General features: G+C 43.6%; 1 protein-coding gene across 1 annotated transcript in view; it reads left to right on the forward strand.

The window, feature by feature from the left end:
* Positions 1–5439: 5439 nt before the first annotated feature.
* SAXO1 (stabilizer of axonemal microtubules 1) overlaps positions 5440–24026 on the forward strand; it is a 95011-nt gene continuing 76424 nt past the window's right edge. The window contains exon 1 of the mRNA XM_036856320.1: positions 5440–5733. Coding sequence (XP_036712215.1) covers positions 5687–5733 — 47 coding nt within the window. The 5' untranslated portion in view covers positions 5440–5686. The remainder of the gene's footprint in view (positions 5734–24026) is intronic.

The raw sequence follows: 24026 nt of genomic DNA on the forward strand, positions 1-24026 counted from the left end.
TTCTCTTGTTGTGGAGCACAAGCTCTAGGTGCACAAGCTTCAGTAGTTGTGGCATGCGGGCTCAGTAGTTTTGGCACACAGGCTTAGTTGCTCCACGGCATGTGGGATCTTCCAGGACGAGAGATCAAACTCATGTCCCCTGCAATGGCAGGCAGATTCTTTTTTTTTTTTTTAAAGGGAACGCTATTTATTTATTTATTTAATTTGGCTGTGTTGGGTCTTCGTTTCTGTGCGAGGGCTTTCTCTAGTTGCAGGAAGCGGGGGCCACTCTTCATCGTGGTGCGTGGGCCTCTCACTGTCACGGCCTCTCTTGTTGTGGAGCACAAGCTCCAGACGTGCAGGACTCAGTAGCTGTGGTGCATGGGCTTAGTTGCTCCACGGAACGTGGGATCTTCCCAGACCAGGGACTGAACCCATGTCCCCTGCATTGGCAGGCAGATTCTTAACCACTGCGCCACCAGGGAAGTCCCTTAATAGTGTCTTTTGAAGAGCAAATTATTTTTATAAAGTCCAATACGTCAGTTTTTTATTTTTATGGATCATGATTTTGGTGTATGTCTAAGATATCTTTGTCTAACAAAGGTTGCAAAGATTTACTTATATGCTTTCTTCTAGAAGTTTTACAGTTTTAGGTTTTCCATTTAAGTTTATGGTGTATTTTGAGTTAATTTTTGTATGAGGTGGTGTGAGTGTTTAAGTTCTTTTTTTAATTTCCTGTATATGGATGTCCAATTATCCCAGTGTCATTTGTTGAAAAGACCATCCTTTCCTCATTGAATTGCCATGACACATTTTTGGCATCAATCGACCACAAATGTAAGAGTTTATTTATGGATTCTCCATTCTTTTCCTTGATCTGTATGTCTATCTTTATCTAATATCATACTGTCTTGATTACTTTAGCTATAGTTTTGATACTAAGTTTTGAAATTGGGGGTTTAAGTCTTTTTTGTTGTTCTTTTTCAGAATTGTCTGGCTAGTTTAGGTCCTTTGCCTTTTGTATACATGTTTAGGATCAGCACACCAATTTCTGTAAGAAAAAGTTTGCTGGGATTTTGACAGGGATTGCACTGAATCTATAAATCAGTTAGGGGAGAATTGCCTTCTTAACAATATTGAAAATTCTGATGCATGCATATGGTATATCTCTCCATTCATTTATATCTTAATTTCTCTCAGCAATGCTTTGTAGTTTTCACTGTAAAAGTCTTGTACTTAAGGGGTAAATTTATTCCTAGGTGTTGTATTCATTTTTATGCTATTGTGAATTGCGTTGTTTTATTAATTTAACTTTTGGATTGTTTGTTGCTAGTATGTAGAAATTCAATTGACTTTGTAACTGATCTTGTCTCCTGCGACTTTGTTTAACTTTCTTGTTTTTGCTAGTTCTCTGTGTGTGTGTGTGTGTGTGTGTGTGTGTGTGTGTGTGTGTAGAGTTCTTAGGATTTTCTACATATAGGACCATGTCATCTGTAGATACAGTTTTATTTTTTCCTTCCCAATCTGGATGCCTTTAACTTTATTTATTTATTTATTTATTTATTTATTTATATTTTATGGCTGTGTTGGGTCTTCGTTTCTGTGTGAGGGCTTTCTCTAGTTGCGGCAAGTGGGGGCCACTCTTCATCGCGGTGCGCGGGCCTCTCACTATCGTGGCCTCTCTTGTTGCGGAGCACAGGCTCCAGACGCGCAGGCTCAGTAGTTGTGATGCACGGGCTTAGATTCTCCGTGGCATGTGGGATCCTCCCAGATCAGGGCTCGAACTCGTGTCCCCTGCATTGGCAGGTGGATTCCCAACCACTGCTCCACCAGGGAAGCCCAATGCCTTTAACTTTTATTTCTTTTTTTATTCCACTGGCAAGAACCTCCAGTAGGGTGTTGAATAGAAGTGGTGAGAACAGACATCTTGTTTTGTTTCTCACAGTGGCAGGGAATATTCAGTCTTACTGCTAAGCCTGATGGTAGTTGTAGCTTTTTTGTAAATGCCTTTTATCAGGTTGAGGAAGTTCCATTCTTTTCCTAATTTCCTGAGAATTTTGTAAAAAAAAAAAAAACCAAGAATGGTTACTGGATTTTGTCAAATGCCTTTTTGAGTCATTGAGAAGATCAGGTAGTTTTGTCCTTTATTCTATTGATGTGGTATATTACATTAATTGATTTTCCAGTGTTAAAACAACCTTGTATTTCTGGGATAAACTCCTCTTGGTCATGGCATATAATCCTTTATATATATTGCTGGTTCAGTTTGCTAATATTTGAAAAGGATTTTTACATTTATATTTACAAGAGATAGTGGTCTGTAGTTTTCGTGTGACAATTTTGTCTGGCTTTGGAATCAGGGTAATACTGGCCTTGTAGAATTAACTGGGAAGTGTTCCTAAATTTTCTAAAAGATCATGTGTAGGATTGGTGTTACTTGTTTCTCAAATATTTGATAGAATTCACCAGGTCCCCCTATTTATCCTTCTTGATACTTAACATAGTTCATAATGATACACTTGGGCAATATTTTGGTCACCTGCTTCTCCTCCTATATTAAGTTCCATGAGGTTCCTGTTCCTTGTCTCTGTCATTCAGCACAGTGTCTGATTCATCATAGGAGATCAATAAGTGTTTGTGGAGTGAATGGTAGATGCCCGATTTATGTGTCATGATGGGCTAGTCTTCTATTGGTGCCAATGAAGTTTAGCAATTGCAAATAATTAAAGATGGTAAAAAAGGCAGTGTTTGGTAAAGTGCTTTGTACTCAGAGGAGTAACTAGAGATATTTAACAGTGCTCTACAAAGAGTAGATTTTCTGATGGTATACAGCTGTGAGTTTGGGGTTGGATGGGTGTTAAGGCCACAGGAAATTGTATAGCTTCACTGAGTGTCAGTTTTACAAAAAGATTTTGGGGAAATATTAAAGATAGCCATATTAAGAAGTAAATATAAAATTAAGATAAAATACCATTTGCCGTGGTCCGTAAGATCTCTAGCTTTCCCATTCATTCTTTTTCCTGGGAGGAAAAGTTTGAAAAGAAAGATCAAAGTGGGCCTGAATCTCAGCTCTAGGACTCATTAGCTGTGTGATCTTGAATGAGTTTACCTCCTAGCTTCAGTATTTTTGTTTGCAATATGGGTAAGATAGATTTATGTCAGTTTTAAGAGATAGACAAGAGAACTTAAGGGAAAGTATGCAAAGGTGTTTAATGCATAGCAAGTGACAGTAAATTCTTCATAGGCAAGGATGTTTTGGAACAGGGTTAGAGAGTTGTTTATATGAGTTAGGGTAGAGTTGTCTGGAACTAACAAAACATGGGCAGTAATTGTAACAAGGAGGGGGAGGAAAGGTTGTCTTGTCCAGCACCAGCTCTACAGAAGTACCAGTGTTGATGCCATTTTATCCATACCATCTTCATCTTTCAAGATCTCCACCCTCTGTTGAGAGCAGGGACGGGGGAAGTTGGGAGTGCCATGAGTTGTTGACAAAGCTGCTATCCACAAGGGCAATTTGAATGGGGGGGGTGGTTCTCATCCAAGTCTGGGGGCATGAGTGTGACATTTTTCTTCTGGAAGATTCATAGATAATGTTTAGACAGCTGTCAAGAGAAGGCTGGTGTTCATCACTGTAGTTCCTGTGTAAGGCCCATGTGATGTTCTCTGTCAATGGCAAGGGATGGCATGCAGGCTTTTCCTCGGCTTCCAATAGCTCCCCTGTCTCCATCCTGTCCCCTCAGGTTTCCATCCTCCCCTTTAGGGCCCTGACCTCCTACTGAGAAGGCAAGGAGCAGCTTCACCCTCCCCTGTTCTTAAGAATGATCAGTAAGCTTTGCTCCCCTCTGGATCTCCCTCGTTGACTTTTCAGAGCTGAGGTCAGCAAACTTTCTCTGTAAAAAGTCATACAGTAAATATTTTAGCTTTTGTGGGCCAAGAGGCAAAATCAGGAATATTTCTACAAATTTTGTAGACACTGAAACTTGAATTTTATATGTTTCATGGGTCATGTATTATTCTTTTAATGTTTTTCAACCATTTAAAAATGTAAAAAAACATTCTTAGCTTGCTGGCCGTACAAAGACAGGTGGCCGGCTGAATTTGGCCTGTTGGCAATACTTTGCTGATTTCTATTCTAGAGCCTAACATGGAAGAAAAAAATCCAAAAAACTGAATATTCAGTGTTCTGCAGTCTAAAATGCCTCTGACTTACTGACTGACTCCTTCACAAAAACTAATGGGGGGGCTTCCCTGGTGGCGCAGTGGTTGAGAATCTGCCTGCCAATGCAGGGGACACGGGTTCGAGCCCTGGTCTGGGAAGATCCCATGTGCCGCGGAGCAGCTGGGCCCGTGAGCCACAATTACTGAGCCTGCGCGTCTGGAGCCTGTGCTCCGCTACAAGAGAGGCCGCGATAGTGAGAGGCCCGCGCACCACGGTGAAGAGTGGCCCCCGCTTGCCAAAAAAACTAGAGAAAGCCCTCACACAGAAACGAAGACCCAACACAGCCATAAATAAATAAATAAACAAATACTTAAAAGAAAACAACTAATGGGAAGACTGAGGAAGTGTGGGAAAGAAAAACAAGCATAGGACTGTCAATACTTGAAGCTCCCATGTCCCACAATGGGGAAGTCATCCTGTTTAATTCCAAACCACCCATCAGAGCAGTGTCTCCTGAGCTTGCTCTGTGATTCAAATCACCTGGCTTCTTGTTGAAACTAGGGTCCCAGATTAGAGATGTTGATGCCCGTGGTTTCTAGGTAGGATCTGTAGTGGTTCTCAGGGTCAGGTGAGCTGAAGAAACACTATAATAGGGGAAGGCTGCTTATAGAGAGGGCAAAATAATCTCCCAAACTGCGCTTCTTAAAGTGTGGCCCCTGGCCTAGCAGCATCGGAGTGGCTCAGAACTTGCTAGGCCCACTGAATCAGAAACTCGGGGGTGGGGTGTGGCAATCTGGCTTTTATCAAGCCAGGTGATTCTGACGCACACGGAAACTTGAGGACCACGGCCCCGGCACCATTACTATCACCTGGGGCAGTGATTGAGCACCCACCTGAGCAGTCAAGGCCGAGGCGCCCTGAAACTGCTTTGTTCTCAGAGTGCGAGGTCTATGTGAAGAGCTGAAGGCATCGGTTTCCACGAGGAAGATCTGGAAATGGACGCCTTTCTGTACCAAGGGGCACCCTGGATCCTAGAGATAGAAAATGCCACCCAGTGTGATGGGGGTGGGGCTTTCGGCCTTTTTGCCCAAGTGAGCAGGGCGTTTGCCGACTTGCGCACCCACGAGCTTTCCAAAGTCGTCATATTCTTCGCTTTTTCTGAGGTTTCAACAAGGCCCCATGGGGGACCTTTGTCCTGGGCCTGCCAGGCAAGCCGCTGCAAGCGTCCTGACCTCACAGGTGCACCGGTGCTCCCGGTGACGTCACAGAGGCCCAGCGGGCCTAGGGCGGGCGGAGGCGGGGGGCGGTGCGTGCAGGGGGAGGTGGCCCCGGCCCGCGTGGTCCACGCTGTGTTCTGCTCCCGTGCAAGGCCTGCTCAGGGAAGGAAACGGAAGAGCGGACTTTGCGAAAGGGTCACTTAAGTTTTCTCTGGAGTCAGTATTCAGGATATTTGGCAAGGCCCAGGAGACTCGGCGCGCCCCCTGCGAGGCGCTCGGGGTCTAGGAGGCAGCGGCGGGGGATGCTCTGCGCCGGCCTGCAGGCCTCTGCATGGGCCCGGTGAAGAGGAGGTGCATCTGCGACCTGTGCTCCTGCGGGTAAGGCGGCCGCGCCCGCGCCTAGGGCCCAGGAACCTGGCATTTCAGACTCTGAAAGCTAGGCTGAGCCCTGACCCTGGGCTTCGAGACCAGGCAGCAGCACGGTGGATGCGTCCGCTTGTCGGCCTCTTTTAGGCTGCTGCTGACTGTGTGTTAGCAGTTAACGCGCCGCGTTGAATCAGCCCCGACGAACGTGGCTGTTCTCAGGCCTTCTCCGTTTTCCTTCCCCCCAGAGCTGCACGGACGTTGACAGTGGGCACAGACCCGCAGAGTTTGTGCTCCCCTCCCTGCAGCCTGGAGAGTGTCAGACAAGGATAGAAACCCCCCTGGCCCGGTTGGGCCAAGTCTTGCATCTTTTGTTGGTCTCGTTTTGGGGAAGAGGAATCCTTTCATGTAACTGAGTTTCTCATTCAGAGAAATTCTTACTACTTAGGGGTGTAAGGTATTTCTAAAATTCATGTCCACACTGGTATAGAGTTGAACAAGAATAAGGAAAAGAATTTATTTTTGCACTGTGTTGTCCTGGACCTGCCAGGTGTCTCTCCTGGCCATTGCCTTTATGAACCATGCTTGGGTGAAGCAGGTGGTTCCAGGGAGAAATCATGGGTTGTAGTCAAAGTTCTGCCGCTGACTCCTTTCCTGTATCTCCCAATGCCTGAGGTGCTTCTTTCACCTCCTTCTTAGGACATCTAAGAATTGCTGGGCTTGAGGACAGCACAGGAGCAACAGAAAAGAGGGGCGGCTCTGGGGTCAGCGCTCGTGGGCTGTTGCTAATTGTGGGGTCTTGGGCAGGTAACTGAACTTCTCCAGCATTCTCTAAGTAGTCAATGAGATAAGGTGTGTGAGACTCCTGCTAATGGGTTGTGCTTAAAATACGTTAGCATCTTGAAAGCTGCAAAAAACGCTTGCTAACTTTGTTACATCAATATTGCAAATGTCATCAGTAGTGGGGAGAATAAAAGGGGACTCTAACAACTGGGTGAGAAATCTTACACATCTCTGGCATCAGTGGGTGGTTCTCAACCTTGGCTGCTGCCTAGAGTCACCTGGGGAGCTTTAAAGTGATGCTGGTTTCCCAGGCTGTTAAATCATCCTCTCCGAGGGTGGGCCCCACCAGCAGTCTTTTGGTGATTTCCCCATTTGCCAGGATTGGGAACCACTGAACTAGATCACATGGAAGCACGGGTCCTGCTTTTTAAGGTTTGTTAGGGGGTCCCGAGCAGTGTTTTAATCTAGGGCTAATTTTCCACACTGCTGAGGCAAAAGCTGTACAGCTCACCCTCTGCTGGGGCCCTTTCCATACCCTCCCGTCTCCTCTTGAGGTATTGAGTCATTCAGGTAGGACTGGGGCTTAATTTGCTCTCTTGTGGACATTGGGATTGAAATATCTGATCCAGTCTCCATCTTTGCCCAGTATGCATTCCAGTTAGGAAGCCAGGAATGCTCATTGAAGAGGTACAGAGGGTGTGCAGTGAGAAGTCTCCGTCCTGTCCGTGTAGTAGGGGACGTTCCTTCCGTGTTTCTCCTTCACCCCTGAACAGGGGCTATTTCCCATTGGATGCAGAGTCTGTCCATGGGTCTCTTCTTTCCTTCCTCCTCCTCCTGTACCTACCCCTCTACTCCGATTTCCGTCAGGGGTCTCTGGTTTGACTCTCACATCCCTCAGCCTCTCTTCTCTTCTTTCAGTCTCATTTCACTTCTCAAAGTGCTTGTTGGTCCATCTGGTTATCTTGTCAACCTCAAGTTCAACAACCTTCAGATAGTCACCACGTTCCCTTTCTCCAGTATCTGCCCCATTAATGGTGCCGTCTGTTGTCCATTTACCCTGGGTTTATTTATTTATTCATTTTAAAATTAACTTTGATTGGAGTATAGTTGATTTACAATGTGTGTTAGTTTCAGGTATACAGCAAAGTGAATCAGTTATACATGTATCCAGTCTTTTGAGATCCTATTCCCATATACGTCATTACAGAGTATTGAGTAGAGTTCCCTATTCTATACAGTAGGTTCTTATTAGTTATCTGTTTTATGTAGCCTGTATATGTCAATCCCAATCTCCTAATTTATCCCTCCCGTCCCCTTTCCCCCTGGTAACCATAAGTTTGTTTTCTACATCTGTGACTCTATTTCTGTTTTGTAAACAAGTTCGTTTGTACCATTTTTTTTTGTTTAGATTCCACATATAAGTGATATCATATGATATTTGTCTTTCTCTGTCTGACCTACTTCACTCAGTATGACAATCTCTAGGTCCATCCATGTTGCTGCAAACGGCATTGTTTCATTCTTTTGTATGGCTGAGTAATATTCCATTGTATGTATGTACCACATCTTCTTTATCCATTCATCTGTCTATGGTTGCTTACATTTAGGTTGCTTCCATGTCCTGGTTTTTGTAAATAGTTCTGCAGTGAACACTGGGGTGCATGTATCTTTTTGAATTATGGTTTTCTCTGGATATATGCCCAGGAGTGGGATTGCTGGATCATATGGTAGCTCTATTTTTAGTTTTTTAAGGAACCTCCATACTGTTCTCTATAGTGGTTGTACCAATTTACATTCCCACCAACAGTGTAAGAGAGTTCCCTTTTTTCCACACCTTCTGTAGCATTTACTGTTTGTAGACTTTTTGATGATGGCCATTGAGACTGGTGTGAGCTGATACCTCATTGTAGTTTTAACAATTTTGTTTTTTTTTTTGGCTGCATTGGGTCCTCTTTGCTGCGTGCAGGCTTTCTCTAGTTGTGGCGAGTGGAGGCTACTCTTTGTTGCGGTGCACAGGCTTCTCATTGCGGTGGCTTCTTTTGTTGCGGAGCACGGGCTCTAGGCACGTGGGCTTCAGTAGTTGCAGCACGTGGGCTCAGTAGTTGTGGCACGTGGGCCCTAGAGCATGAAGGCTTCAGCAGTTGTGGCTTGCGGGCTCTAGAGCACAGACACAGTAGTTGTGGTGCATGGGCTTAGTTGCTCCGCGGCACATGGGGTCTTTCCGAACCAGGGATTGAACCCTTGTCCCTTGCATTGGTAGGTGGATTCTTAACCACTGTGCCACCAGGGAAGTCCCCCGTATTGTAGTTTTGATTTGCATTTCTCTAATAATTACTAATGTTGAGCATCTTTTCATGTGCTTTATGGCCATCTGTATGTTTTCTTTGGAGAAATGCCTGTCTAGATCTTTTGCCAGTTGTTTTCAGCAGGTTGTTTTTTTGATGTTGAACTGCATGAGGTGTTTGTAAATTTTGGAGATTAATCCCTTGTCAGGATTAGTTTGCAAATATTTTTTCTCATTCTGTGGGTTGTGTTTTTGTTTTGTTTATGGTTTCCTTTGCTGTGCAAACCTTTTGAGTTTAATTAGGTCCCATTTGTTTATTTTTGTTTTTATTTTCATTACTCTAGGAGGTGGATCCAAAAAGATGTTGCCACGATTTATGTCACAGTGTGTTCTGCCTATGTTTTCCTCTAAGAGTTTTATGGTTTCTGGTCTTACATTTAGGTCTTTAATTCATTTTGAGTTTATTTTTGTATATCATGTTAGAGACTGTTCTAATTTCATTCTTTTACATGTAGCTGTCCAGTTTTCCCAGCACCACTTACTGAAGAGACTCTTTCTCCATTGTATATTCTTACCTCCTTTGTCATAGAGTTGGTTACCATAGGTACGTGAGTTTATCTATGGGCTTTCTATCCTGTTCCATTGATCTATATTTCTGTTTTTGTGCCAGTACCATACTCTCTTGATTACTGTAGCTTTGTAGTATAGTCTGAAGTCAGGAAGCCTGATTCTTCCAGGTCCATTTTTCTTTCTCAAGTTTGCTTTGGCTATTTGGAGCCTTTTGTGTTTCCATATAAATTGCAAACTTTTTAATTCTAATTCTGTGAAAAATGCTATTGGTAATTTGATAGGGATTGCATTGAATCTGTCAATTACTTTCTGTAGTATAGTCATTTTGACAGTATTGATTCTTCCAATCCAAGAACATGGTCTGTCTCTCTGTTTGTCATCTTCAATTTCTTTCATCAGTATCTTATAGTTTTCTGAGTACAGGTCTTTGCCTCCTTAGGTAGGTTTATTCCTAGCTATTTTATTCTTTTTGATGTGATGATAAATGGGGTTATTTGTGTAATTTCTCTTTCTGATCTTTCATTGTTAGTGTATAGGAATGCAAGAGAGTTCTGTGTATTAATTTTGTATCCTGCAGTTTTACCAGATTCATTGATGAGCTCTAGTAGTTTTCTGGTAGCATCTTCAGTATTTTCTATGTATAGTATCATGTCATCTGCAAACAGTGACAGTTTTACTTCTTATTTTCCAATTTGAATTCCTTTTATTTCCTTTTCTTCTCTGTTTGTTATGGCTAGGACTTCCAAAACTATGTTGAATAAAAGTGGCTAGGGTGGACATCCTTGTCTTTTTACCCTGGGTTTAAAAATTTGAATCATCTCTTATCCTCCACCATCCCCAGTATTCATATCATCTCCAAAGTCTCAAACCATCCTCCTTTGCAATCTATATGGGTTCCTTCCTTTTCATTCTCATTTTTCTCCCCTTGGGTCTCTAATTTTTATGTTTGGAAACTGGTCCTAGTGTATCTTTCTAGTTCTCTCCATGACCCCCTTACATAAGACCACTCATACTGGATTGGGCTTCCTGGCATCCCCTAAGCATACCTTGTGACCCCCCCCCGTCTCTATTCCCCTACCCTTACTTCCCCTTTTCTAAAATGCTTGTGTCCCCTCCTCCTGTTGCATGATCTTTTAAGGCCCTGCATCTGTTGCATGTCTCATTAATCGAGCCCCGTAGCTCCCCATTGGAGAGGGACCCCATTTTCTGTTAATGGTTCTAGTTATCTGTCTGCATGCTTTCTCCCCTCCTTGTGTACTCTTGGAAAGCAGAGCCCATGTTTTCTGTTTGTGTGTGTGCCATATAATACTAACAAACTGTTCTCCATAGAGCAGTCAAAACATACCCTTTTGAATAAATAGATGGGTTTTGTTTGTCAAGGTGTTATACCGGAATGGATTAGGGAGGCAGGGTTTACAGCTGTGCTGTCCCATAGGTTAGCCACTAGCAACATGTGGCAACTTCATCTGAATTGTTTGAAATTCAATAAAATGTACTCAGTCATGTGTGTAGCCACATTCCAAACGCTCAATAGCTATGCATGTGCAGTGACTACTCTATTACTCAGTGCAAATAGGGAGCATTTCCATCACTGCAGAGTTACACTGGACAAACCTGACCTAGAGTCTCATTATTTGGAAGGCTTCCTCCTCACCCCCAATTAAATCTGCTCAGAAGTGGGTTGGGAAGGAATGAGAGGAATTATATAGGTGTTCTCTAAGCTTTAGAAGTCGAAGATTTTTTACTTTGCCAGCCTGAGATTATGGGAAAAAGTGATGAGAAATCTGGAGGAAAAGCATGTGTGAAGATGAACACTGCTGGTCAGAGGAGAGAGTCTTTCAGTGGGAGAGGGGAGCCTGGGGTTCTGAGTGAGTCATTTGATCTCCCAGGGCTTCAGTTCCTCCAAGTTTTTAAAATCAGGAGACTTGTGGAGGCTCTTGGGACTGCCAGGGAGGGAAGGAAGCCCACATCTCTTTCTTCCTCTTCCACTGCATTTTCCTCCTAAGGCTTTGTTTGAGCAAATAGTTCTTTAATGTCCTTTCAACTTTAATTTTTTTTTTAAATTTATTTATTTATTTATTTATTTTTGGCCGCATTGGGTCTTTGTTGCTGCGCACAGGCTTTCTTTAGTTGCGGCGAGCGGGGGCTACTCTTCGTTGTGGTGCGCGGGCTTCTTGTTGCGGTGGCTTCTCTTGTTACTGAGCACGGGCTCGAGGCACGCAGGCTCAGTAGTTGGGGCTCGCGGGCTCTAGAGCGCAGGCTCAGTAGTTGTGGTGCACAGGCTTAGTTGCTCCGTGGCATGTGGGATCTTCCCAGACCAGGCTTGAACCCGTGTCCCCTGCATTAGCAGGCGGATTATTAACCACTGCGCCACCAGGGAAGTCCTCAACTTTAATTTTTGAAGACTCCGTTCTTGTTACTGAGGAGGCTCAGGATGCACACGGAGAGCTGGATAGGCAGGCTTCCTTTGTGGGAGCAGCTGTCAGAGGCTCGAGGAATGGGCAGTGCTCTTGGAGCCAGTTCTTTCTTTTGGCCACAAGATGGCAGCCTTCTCCCAACCAACTCTCACTGCCAGATCAGCCTAAAGGGAAAGCAACACCTCGTTCTGGGTTTTTCTTCAGCTTAATTTTTTATAGATTTACCTTAAGTTTTATAGAATGAGCAATTAGAGTTTAGGGCCCAGCAGAGCTCAGGAAGTGGTATACCTTGAGAGTAGATCACAGATGACAAAGTGAAGGTGTTGCAAATATCTAAATCTGGAGATTCCAACCCCTCATAAAACTTTTTAATGAGCTTTGCAGGTTTTAAAAAACCAGACGCATTTTCCTGAATTAAGCTCAAGGCTTTCCATCCACAGCAGCACTCCACTTGACAATCAAGATCTGGCGATCGGTATTATTACCATAAAGTGTTATAATCTCTTTTCAGTGCAATCAATGCCAAGTAAGCAAAAATATTCATGAGTTGTAGAGATACAGTAATGGAACAGTTTAAAAATTGTTTCTAACCATCCTACCACTTAATCATCTTGACACAACAGAGCTACATTGGGGGATTTGAGTGTTTGATTGTAGTCACCCTACTTTTGTATATGAGAAAATAAGATCATCTGAATGTCCCCAGTACTTCCTGTTACTGAAAAAAAATGCCACCTTTCACAGTTTTCATTATTATACTACCTTACATTTCTGAAGTGTTTTGAAAATTTTAAAAGCACTTTCTTATACATTATTATCTTTCGGGATTGGCAGGGGGTGGTCCCTCAACATGGGGAGTATTGCTTAGCTTGGAAATTTGATTCCTTGATCTTAGCCTTCATTTTCCCTGGGGATGGTTTCTGTTTACTGAGCTGTTCTTGTCCCAGATTACTAAATTTGCAACTGGGGGTGGGGAGGAGGAGGGTTCTGGGGAGGGCTGTAGATAAAATAAATTGCTAATTAGCTTTTTTTAAAAATACATTTATTTATTTATTTATTTATTTATTTATTTATTTATTTGTCTGTGTCGGGTCTTTGTTGCTGTGCACAGGCTTTCTCTAGTTGCGGCGAGTGTTGCGGTGCGCAGGCTTCTCATTGCGGCGGCCCCTCCCGTTGCGGAGCACGGGCTCCAGGCATGCAGGCCTCAGTAGCTGAGGCGCGCGGGCTTCAGTAGTTGTGGTGCACGGGCTCAGTTGCTCCGGGGCATGGGGGATCCTCCCGGACCAGGGCTCAAACCCGTGTCCCCTGCATTGGCAGGCGGATTCTCAACCACCAAGCCACCAGGGAAGTCCCGCTAATTAGCTTTTTAAATCTGAAAGGAATCTTAGCAGTCTCTAGCTCTTATTTTACAGATAAGGAATTTGAAGCATTGAGGTTAATTTTAATATACAAGAACACATTTTGTTAAGCTTTAGGCACAATTAGGTCAACAATTAAATTTTTTTCATCTTTTACTGTGTATCAGACTCTGCTAGATGTTACAGTTCAGTCTATGATCTGTTTTCAAGTCACAATGGGTAATTTTTGAACGTAGATGATAACGGAAAGGCTCCTGTCCATTTGAGAAATATTACCTGATGTAAAAAAAGAGGTGTAATTCTAAAAGCCTTTTAGTAAAGTAATATAAATAGCAAATCTCTCTCCTGAGATTAAGATGTAGTAACAGTACTTTTTCTGAAATTCTTGTAAAAAAAAATTGTGGTTAATCAAGGGATTGATACAGCTTACTTTTATATCTGATTATTTTATGGCTTGCAGTGCACTGTTTTAAAGACTTTGTGCAATCTTGCAGGAAATTCCAGGACTGGGTAATGTATCATGAAATATTTATGTAGCATTGGTAGTATGTGCAGCATTTCATAAAAAAGGTAGTCCCATAGAGGACTTGCAAATTGTTGAAAAGGATGTGGATTTGGCCTTTTCACAGACCTTGGGGAGGAAGGTGATCTCAGGGGCAGCCATGTATCTGCAACTTAAATCAGTTATGTTAACCAGGGAGGAACTTGTTATTTTAATTTTGGAAAATATTTTCTTCACATCGATGGAAATTTCCTTAACCTTAGATTTTATTTTCTTAGAGTCTCTGTTATAAATTAAGAGGAAGGAAAAAAAATCGAGGAGTTGGTTTGATATTACATGTTTCAAGAAGAATTCTTGTTTTTAATTTAAATAAAATTGACTTCATAAATTCTGATTAAGAAAAAAAGACAAAGAACAGCTTTTAATAGATGCTTGCTGGTGACTTTTTATCTTTAACAGAATCCAGATAGAGAAGCCAAGACAAAAAAAACAATCTTTCACTTTAACACTGAATTATTTTTATTGTAGAACTTATGCACTTGAATGTTATATGCTCATCAAAAATGATGGTATTTTTGTGATATCAGAATTAATATTTGTTTGTATATACCCTTAATCTTATAAAATGAATATAAGTCAGTATATATAATTAGTCAAATTTCAGATATTAGGAAATTGCAGAGTACAACTTAGTAGTAATTCAAATTACAGTCGTTAAAATGACCTACTCAGTCTTAGAGTTTCTAAGTGGATGAGTTTAGAGAACCCCACTCCAATTCCGTCCTGCCCTGGGTAGTTTTAAACACCCTTCCCTCCGTCGATATTAAAATATCTTAGACTGGCCTTCAGGTGATAAAGTTCATTTGAGGAGATGACATGTCCCATGGGGGGAAATCATAGCTAAGCTGCAAATGAACGAGATGAATAAAATAAGTGACGTAGGATTTCAGGGGTGGGACAGATCACTCTGGGAGGGGGTACCGTGCAAGCTATAGGAAGGGGAAATGATATGCTTGGGGTGGTCAGGAAAGTAAGCTCCAGAGTCAGGCTGCCCGGTTTCGAATCCTGGCTCTGCCGCTTTGTAACTGTGCAAGCTTGTGCAAGTTGAAAACAGGGGTAATAACCATACCTTAACAGGCGGGGCAAGCTCTGAAGGAAAATGTTATGTTGCTGAGGGCTTGTCTGCACCAGCTGCAGGGGCCTGGTGGACAGAGACATGGAGACATCACACCCACGTTGAGGGCTCGGGCCTGAAGCGGGGGATCATACCAGAAGCTCCACGGAGGCAGGTTGCACGGGGGCCCGTCCGTGCCTCAGAATGTGAGCTCACACAGCAAAGAGAGCCACTGACGGGTTGGAGCAGGCGAATCACAGATAAAACACTCCTCCCCAAAAGAAGTACTTAAGAAGCAGCATTTCTTTCTCTCTCTCTCTCTCTCTCTCTCTCTCTCTACCCCCCCCTTCTCTTTTTTTCTGTTAAAATAGATGTCCAGTGTCTGAATCAGACTGACGTTAAGCCTGTTATTCAGTTAGATCTCCTGAATGGATTTGTAGTTCGTTAATATTTTTTTTAAAAATGTATAATCTCCACTCTCTTCTTGGCATTTAAAAAAATTCAACAGATAATTTATTGATGAATTTACTATGAGAGCCAGCTGAGTATAGGAGTTAGCACAGATCGTGAAGCCAGACCACCTGGGTTCAAATCCCAGCCTTTCCACTCGCCAGCTGTGTCTCGTTGACCCACCTTACAGCACAGTCTCCTGTGTGCCGCAGGGTCCTCATCTGTAAAATGCAGATGACAGCAGAGCCTACTTCATAGGGTTGTTGTGAGGCTTATGTCCTTATTAAGCCAACAGAACAATGCCTGGCGTCCATCGGAAGGCATAGATAAGTGTTACTATTTAAATATAAATAAGATGCCGGTCTGTGTTCTAGGTCATGAGGTTCTGGGAGGTGTGAACAAGATCTCTGCTCTCGTGAAGAGCTTGCACTCTAGGGGAGAGTGTTAATTTTGTTTATTCACTGGTAGGTAGTGAAAAATGCTCTGCAGAGAATGAAAGCAGAGCGATGTGCTGAAGTGCTTGGGGGCCTCGATTAAATGTGGAGGATAGGGATGGTCTGCAAAGATTGAATCTGCTCTTGACACAGCTGGGAGGCCCTCTGCCCTTGTAGGGCCGTCTGCCCTTGAGTCCAGCAATGATTATACTTCTCAAGTTCCGACTGACATTAACAAACATTAAGGTTGAGTTTCTGTTCAGTTTAGAGCTTTCCAAGTCTTAGATACAATGACCCAGGGATTAAAGGCATCCTCACTGCATAGCATACTCTACCATTCTGTTCTGGAGTTTTCTTTACGGGCTCGTTCAGAATAACTTTGAAGTATCTGTGATTGTTTCTGTAAAAGGAAACGGCAGTGTTTCTAAACAGCTGTCAAGTTAACCACTTAGCCAAATATATCCATGTATCTTAGATATCCAGGATATCCAAAAGCCCCTCGTTCTTATGTTAACAAATTGAGTTGTAAGGTAAGGAACAAGTTAAATTTCTGCCCGTGCTGGTCGGTTACTTAGTTTGGAAACGTTACCATTTACATGATTATTTTAAAAAATCAAAACTTTTCCTCTTAAACGACCCATTTTCTCTTTCAAGTATATCTCAACTCTGTTCTCCAAATAAAGTCTACATAAATCTGTGAACAAGAGCTCAAGATGAAAAGCAAAGAATTGACTGAATCCCTTGTTTTGTATCCTGCTTCAAATGGGAGGGCAGTGGGTAGTGTTAAGGAAAGAATTTGGGACAGTGAGTCAGAATGTCTGCATTCTAGTCCTGGTTTTAATTAATGATAAGGTTTGTGAACTTGTTCAGGTCCTTTAACATCTCTGGGCTTCTAAAAATCAGTGATCATCAGTTTTGTTTTTTGATAATAGTATTGTTAAAAAACAAATAGTATTTTTAAAAAAAATAAATTTATTTATTTAATTTTATTTTTGACTGTTTTGGGTCTTCGTTGCTGTGCACAGGCTTCCTCTAGTTGTGGTGAGCGGGGGCTACTCTTCGTTGTGGTGCATGGGCTTATCATTGCGGTGGCTTCTCTTGTTGCGGAGCACGGGCTCTAGCTGCACAGGCTTCAGTAGTTGTGGATCGTGGGCTCTAGAGTGCAGCCTCAGTAGTTGTGGCGCACGGGCTTAGTTGCTCCGCGGCATGTGGGATCTTCCCGGACCAGGGCTCGAACCCATGTCCTCTGCATTGGCAGGTGGATTCTTAACCACTGCGCCACCAGGGAAGCCTAGTGTTTGTTTTTTAATAATAGGGGTATCTCATTGTGGCTTTGATTTGCATTTGCTTGATGATTTGTGATGCTGAACATTTTTTTCCATATATCTATGTCTATTCAAGTCCTAGGCCCATTTTGAAATCAAGTTATTCTTTTTGCTATTGAGTTATATGAGTTCCTTAGGTATTTTGGAAGTTACCCCTTATTGGATATATATTTTCTCCCATTCTGTAGGTTGCCTTTTCACCCTGTTGGTGGGAACGCAAAGTGCAGCCATTATGGAAACCAGTATGGTGGGTTCCTCAAAAAAGCAAGAATAGAGCTACCATCTGATCCAGCAATCCCAGTTCTGGGTAAAGAATTGGTACCAGGATGTTAAAGAGATCTTAGCACTCTCATGTTTGTTGCAGCACTATTCACAATAGCCAAGATGTGGAAGCAACCTAAATGTCCACTGATGCATGAATGGATAAAGAAGATATTGTATATATATACACAATATAATATTCTTTAGTTTAAAAAAACCAAGGAAATGCTGTAATATGTGATAGCATGGATGAACCTCAAGGATGTTATGCTAAGTAAAATAAGCTAGTTACAGAAAGACAAATGTGATTCTACTCATCCTGTTGTCTAAAAGAGTCAAATTCATAGAATTAAAGAGTGGAATGGTGGTTGCCAGGGATGAGGGGAGGGGGAAATGGGGAGTTTCTAGTCAACACATATAGTTTCAGTTGTATAAGATGAATAAGTTTTAGAGATCTGTACAGCATTGTACCTGTAGTCACCAGTACTGTACTGTGCACTGAAAATTTAGAGGATAGATCTCATGTTAAGTGCTCTTATCACAATAAAACTAAAATAAAAAATTAATGATCTTCAGACAGTGAGGTAGCCCCTATTTTTTAAAAATATGTATTTATTTGGTTGCACTGGGTCTTAGTTGCGGCAGGCGGGCTCCTTAGTTGCAGCAGACAGGTTCCTTAGTTGCAGCATGGGAACTCTTAGTTGCGGCATGCATGTGGGATCTAGTTCCCTGACCAGGGATCGAACCTGGGCCCCCTGCATTGGGAGAGCGGAGTCTTACCCACTGTGCCACCAGGGAAGTACCAATGCAGTAACCCCTATTGTCCATAACAGCTTTTTTTTTTTCTAGGCCCAGAGAATTTCTATCTCAGGGTTCTGAAGGTGTCTGCAGAGGTCTCCTGGGGCTTCTGTTGGTGATCTTGGAGAAGTGAGGGAAAAGTGGAGATGTGTCACAGAGCTGAAGATGGACAGATGTTCTCTTGAGTTTGCCAAAAATTACTCAGTAGCTGCTGAGAATGAATGTCTTTCTCAGGCCTCATTGTGGCCTAGTGTGATCTTGGGGGCATGTCTTATCTGGCTTCCTCTCAGCACTCTGCACCTCGGCCATGTGTGGCTGCCCAGCCCTCGCTTTACACTGCTTACCATTTCAGGTAACCAAAGAGACTGACTAGAATTCAGTGTACCGTTTCCACATTTCAAGGGGAAGAGGGCCTGGTTGGATCAGCCTGTGCCCTGGTTCCTCTGGCATCCGGGGTCCTTCCTCTTGGTCCAGTCAGCTGAGCTGTGGGAGTTACATGATAAAAACTGGGCAGTTGGGGGAGGGGGCTGTTTTGTATAAGAGGGAATGGGTAGGAAGAAGAATGATGAGGAGAAATGAATGGCGTCTTGAAGACTCTTGCCGAGATATCCTTGAAGATGAAATTGGTGAAAGATGGATTGGATGATAGTATAATGAGGTGGATTCCTAGCTCATTGAACAAGCAGACCCATTAGAGTGTTGACTGATGGCTTTTTGCCTACTTGGAACAATTTCACTAGTACCATGCCATAGGACTCCATCGTTAGCTCTGTCAGTTCAACATTTTTATCAAAACTTGGACGAAGACATAGAAGTCATCCTTATCAAATGTAATGAAAACACAAAATGAGAAGAAGATAGCAAGTGATAGACGACAGAGTCAAGATTCAAACTTATCTTGACAGGCTGGAATGCAGGGCCTGAAACCAAGCTGAGACTTAACAAGAGTAAACATGAAGTTCTGCATTTGGGATGAAAAATCAGTTCTACATATTCATAATGGGAGAGGTTTGTCTTGGCCATAGTTTGTGAAAAGGTCTTGGGGGTTTTACTTAACCACAAGTTTCATATGATCTTGATGGTATGATGTGACTGATAAGAAACATTAACTTCGTTTCATGCTAAATGACAATAGGGTTTCCAAGTCAGCAGATGTAATTACTTCGTTGGACTTGGGCTTGATCAGATCACAACTGAAGGATGCTTTTCCATTTGGGCACTGTATTTTTTAAAGAATACCAGCAAGTGATCACAAAGGCCAGGTTATGGGGAGTGCATTCTGGAAGTGAGAGAACTTGAACTTGACAAGGTCAGTAGACGGATAGACAGTTAACTAGGCTATATTCTGCAGAGGAGGGCCTGTACTTGTTCTGGGTTGTTCAGAGGGTAGAACTAAGACCACTGAGTGGTCACTTCAGGAAAGCTTATCCGAGGTGAATACGAAGAAAGAAGAATTTTGTAGCAGTTAGAACCGCAGGGACTTGAAGGGGACTGCCTTTCGCCCTTGAGCTGGGCAGGTGCCTGTTGGGATGCTGTGGAAAGGATTCCTGCTTGGACAGGAGCTTTGACGAAAGGATCTCTAGGGTCCCTTTCAGCACTGAAAACCCAGATTTCTGGAAGGGGAGCATAGCATTTATTTTAATATGATGATTGAACTTGAAAGACTACTGTAGAGGAAAGAACTATGGGTACATGTGATACGAAGAATAAGCTGAGATCCATATGTGCCTGAAAAACCAAGGAAGTTAAGAGGGTTATTAAGACGTTCATATTTAATGCATAAAGCACATGTGCAGACTTGAGCCTCCTGTCTCCATCCACTGCTCCTGTTGAACCTGCCTCATTACTTGGTGCCCTTTCTTTTCTGAGAGCCCTTTGATAACCTTTGGTTAATGTATAAAGGAGCTTCATTTTTTTGCTTCCATAACTTTCCCTGATTATGTCTACATGTAGAAGTTCATATTTAGGAGGCTTTTGTGGGCTAGCCTGGGACTCTAGCCATCACATGAAGCAATACTTTAGTGGGAAATGTATTTCAAGTCCAACAAGCAGTGTAGGGACTTTTGAAACGTGTTCCGTTGCAATGCTGGAGTGACCCATGCTTCTTTCGCCTTGTGACGATTCACTGCACACCACCTTGGGGCCTTTTCTAAGCTGGGCTGTGGGCTTGAAAGCCCCTCCTTGCTGCCAATGATGGCGGTTCCTGAAATTCTAACACTTCCATGAATCAAGCCTTCCTGTTTCTCTTCTACTGCTCTATTTAGAAATGGATTTTATCAAGGTGCTTTCTTCCCCAAAAGGAGTTTGGGGAATCTTAAATAACGTCACATAATACAGTACCATAGGAAAGAAAAACATGGTGACTAGGTCCAGATCTTCCATCCCCATAGCGCACTTGGGTGCCTTCTCTGAGTCATTATCGTGTGTGGATTTAGGGTCTCTGTTTTGCTGTCCTTAGCTTCTCAAGCTTCTAAGTCCCTGCATAAGGTGTAGGAACTTGGTGTGGCTATCTTTTAACGATGGTGCTGGTACTAACGAGAGCTTTTAGGATGGTTATAGTATTCAGAATTCTTGGTTGAAGCAACACTGGCTGGTTTAAGCAGATTTAAACAAATGAAAAGCTGTAGTGCAATGCACAGAATGATTGAGAAGGGTGGAGAGCCGAGGATGGCAGATGGGAAGATATAGAAGAGACCAGGAGACCAGAGCCACAGCCCAAGTCATTCTCCAGAGACCATCTGGTGAGGATCCTGCTGATGTAGCTACTGCCCCTGGACGTAGCCCTGGCCCTGCCGATGTCACTCCCCTGGAGCAAATTCTTCACTCTCACCCCACTTTTTATTTATTTATTTTTGCATCACTTGTCCTATATTCAAATTTCCAGGTGGGAGTTTCTGATTTGCTGTGCTTCGGTCATGTGCTCAGGCCTCACTGTGGACTTGGGTGTTGGGAGGGGTGTTTTACGTTTTGGTTTCTGGAGGTGGGCACCGCCTCTCACAAGATGAACATGGTTGGGAGTTCCTTAAAGGAAGGGTTTCGGATGTTAGGCAGTTAAAAAAAGAAATTGCTGAAAATTAATTTGTTTACACTTCTGTACCAACTTAGGAAAATAAAATTAGATCAGGGTTTCTCAGCTGTGGCACATTTTGGTATTTTTGATGTGGAGGTCTGTCCCGTGCATGGTAGGATGTTTAGCAGGATTCCTGGCCTCTGGCCACTAGATGTCGGTGGCAGCCACCCAGGTGTGACAATAAAAAATGCTTTCAGATATTTCCACATGTTCCCTGGGGGGTAAAATCGGCCTGGTTGAGAATCACTGGGCTAGAGGCACTCTCAAACCACGGATTATGATTTGATAGCCTTGCAATGATGGCTGTATCACAGGAATGGATCTTATACTATTGTCCTTGGAGAGAGACAAAGCTTTCCCCACCTGGTGCCCTTCCCCTGCATGCAAATGTCTGAAATTTCAGTGTTCTTCAACTTAAGTGTACTTAAGAATCCGCTGGAGAGCTCTTTGAAAGACGTGAATTCCTGGGCCCTGCCTCCATATAGTTTGATTCTGTGGCCCTGAGGGTCCAGGAATCTGCAAGTTTTGACAATGAACCCTCGTGATTCTGATGCAGGTGGGCTACAGACCACACGTTAAGAAACACATAGCTCCTTCATGGAGTATTGGCCTCAAAAACAAAAGGCATGTGTTTCTTTAAGGAGAAGAGACACGGTTTTGAGGCTTTCAGATCTTTTCAGTTGTTGATTAAAAAGAAACAAGGTAAAGATGTAGTCTGTTCTTACAGGAGTTTTTGGCAAGGGTTGTTTGGAAGCAGCTTTGACATGTGATGCGGGCACTCATCGCCCTCCATCACCATCAGTGAGAAGTGTCTTCTGTTTGGAGCTCTGACTTGCCTCTCAATCCCCCTTGGGAAAGGACCTTTCACTTCAACCGCCACCGCCCCCCGTAAGTATTAGTCAAACCTCGCAGGGAGGTTTTTAATGCTTTCCAGTTCTCCCTGGCCTGTCTAGTGGTCTCGTTCACGGACGCCGTAACCTCCGCAGGAGCAGAGTCAGCACCGCTGGCTTCATTCTGCCTGTGGAGCCTCCACGGTGGGAGGTCCCGCATTCTAACTGTGGGTGGAGGAGACATCTGGTAATACCTGCGACAGAGCTGTGGCCCTCCTGAGCCTCTGCGCTCTTCTCTCAGGAAGCCTTAAATCTCAGCAAGAAGATTCCACCCACAGACACAGCATCTTGCAGTTTTCTACCATGTTTGGGGGGACAGGGTGCTTACTTGAGCTCCTTGGTTCTCTTTTCACTTCTGCTCTGGCTGGGACTAGACACAATGCTATTTCCGACAACAGTTTTTCTAAAACTCAGATCACGTGGCTTTGGTTCAAAGCCTTTGGTAGTTGCCCGTTGATCAAAGAACCAACTCTCCATCATTCAAGACCCTACCCTGCTTTTCCAGCTATTCCCTACCATGCACCCTGTGTCCCAGGCTCCCCAAGCTGTGCTGACACCCTGTATACTAACTATACTCGGAATGCTAACTATTCTAACACCCTGTTTTCCAGGCTCATCAGACTGTTCTACAGGCTAGTGTGCAATACCCAGTTCACAAATGGGGAGCTTGCCAAATATTTTTCCTCCAAAAAAGAATTGGTTGCTAAAATGTGATATTTCCCAATTTTTAAGAAGTCTGGACTTTGTTTCTTTTGAAAAAGTAAAAGATGTGACAGTTACCATTGCCCACATTCCTAAGTGGTGACCGTCTTGCTCTTGCCCCAAGCAGGGGCTTGTTCTCTCCATAGTGTCCTTGGATACAGGGAAGGGGAAGAGCCCTGAAACTTTACCTTCCCATATCCCACAAGAGGGCAATATAATCTCTCAAAAAGTAAAAGTTGCAGAAGCTGCTAGCCTGGCCCTATCACCGTAGTGAAGTTATTTGGGCGCCCACCTGCGTTTTGCATGCTGAATGGGCTTGCAGCAGGCTGTGTGCTCTTCACACTTTCACGAACTCCTTTCCCCTCCTGATCTTAATCAGTTAATCTGAAAGCCAGTTTGAGCTAAGCGTGTGCAAGCAGGGCCTCCAGTTAGCTTCGGGAGCTGCCTCTCAGCCTAGGTGGAGGTCGTGGAGGTCTGATGGAGGCTGATGAGGCAGGATTGTTTCTGGGAAAATGCCTGATGCGTGGAGACAGCCTAACATTTTTCAGCAATGCTTCTCACTGGCACAGAATCTTGCTTGTCAGCACCCCAAGAGCTGAGCCGTCACCCCTGGGCGTGCCTTAACACTAACCAGGCCAATAGAGACTGGTGTGTTAACCAAAATGTCTATTTCTCAATTTAGAATGAGACGTATCTGCCGAGGGGGCCTAGAAACTCACTTTTGCTGGCCAGAGTGTACTTTGCTTTTAGAAAAATTAACAGTAGAAGCCAAAATATAGTTGCCAGGTTGCTTGTCTGAGTTCTGAGCAAGGGGAGTGCTCTGATTTGCTCATTTGGAGGCCCCATTGTGGTGTTCTGACGCCCCCGCCTGTAGTGAGGGGCTGGCTGCGTGGAGCATCTCTGCCAGGCTTCCCTGTGGGAGCAGTGCTATGGGGGCCTTCCCACGTTTGCCTCTGACTCAGTCTGCGCCCTGCCCCTATGGTCTGTGCCAGATGTACAAGTCAATAGATAACGCCATAAATTATTAAATTACATTCGCATGTGCCATTTTTTACTTTAGGTCCTGTTTACATCTTAGCTATTACAGATGATTTTTTTCTTTTCTTTGGCCGTGCCCTGCACCATGTGGGATCTTAGTTCCCCGACCAGGGATTGAACCTGCGACCCCGGCAGTGGAAGCACGGAGTCTTAACCACTGGACCACCAGGGACGTCCCGTATTACAAATGATTTTATGAATTTAGGCCTAAGTATTTTGGGCGGTGTTAGGGTTGAGGCCCCTTAACACCTTTGAGTGTACCTGAAGGTATCGCAAAGGTTTAAGAAAATAAAACTAGCTCTTAACCGCATA

Source organism: Balaenoptera musculus, chromosome 6 (genome assembly GCF_009873245.2).
Source record: "Balaenoptera musculus isolate JJ_BM4_2016_0621 chromosome 6, mBalMus1.pri.v3, whole genome shotgun sequence".
Classification (NCBI taxonomy): Eukaryota; Metazoa; Chordata; class Mammalia; order Artiodactyla; family Balaenopteridae; genus Balaenoptera; species Balaenoptera musculus.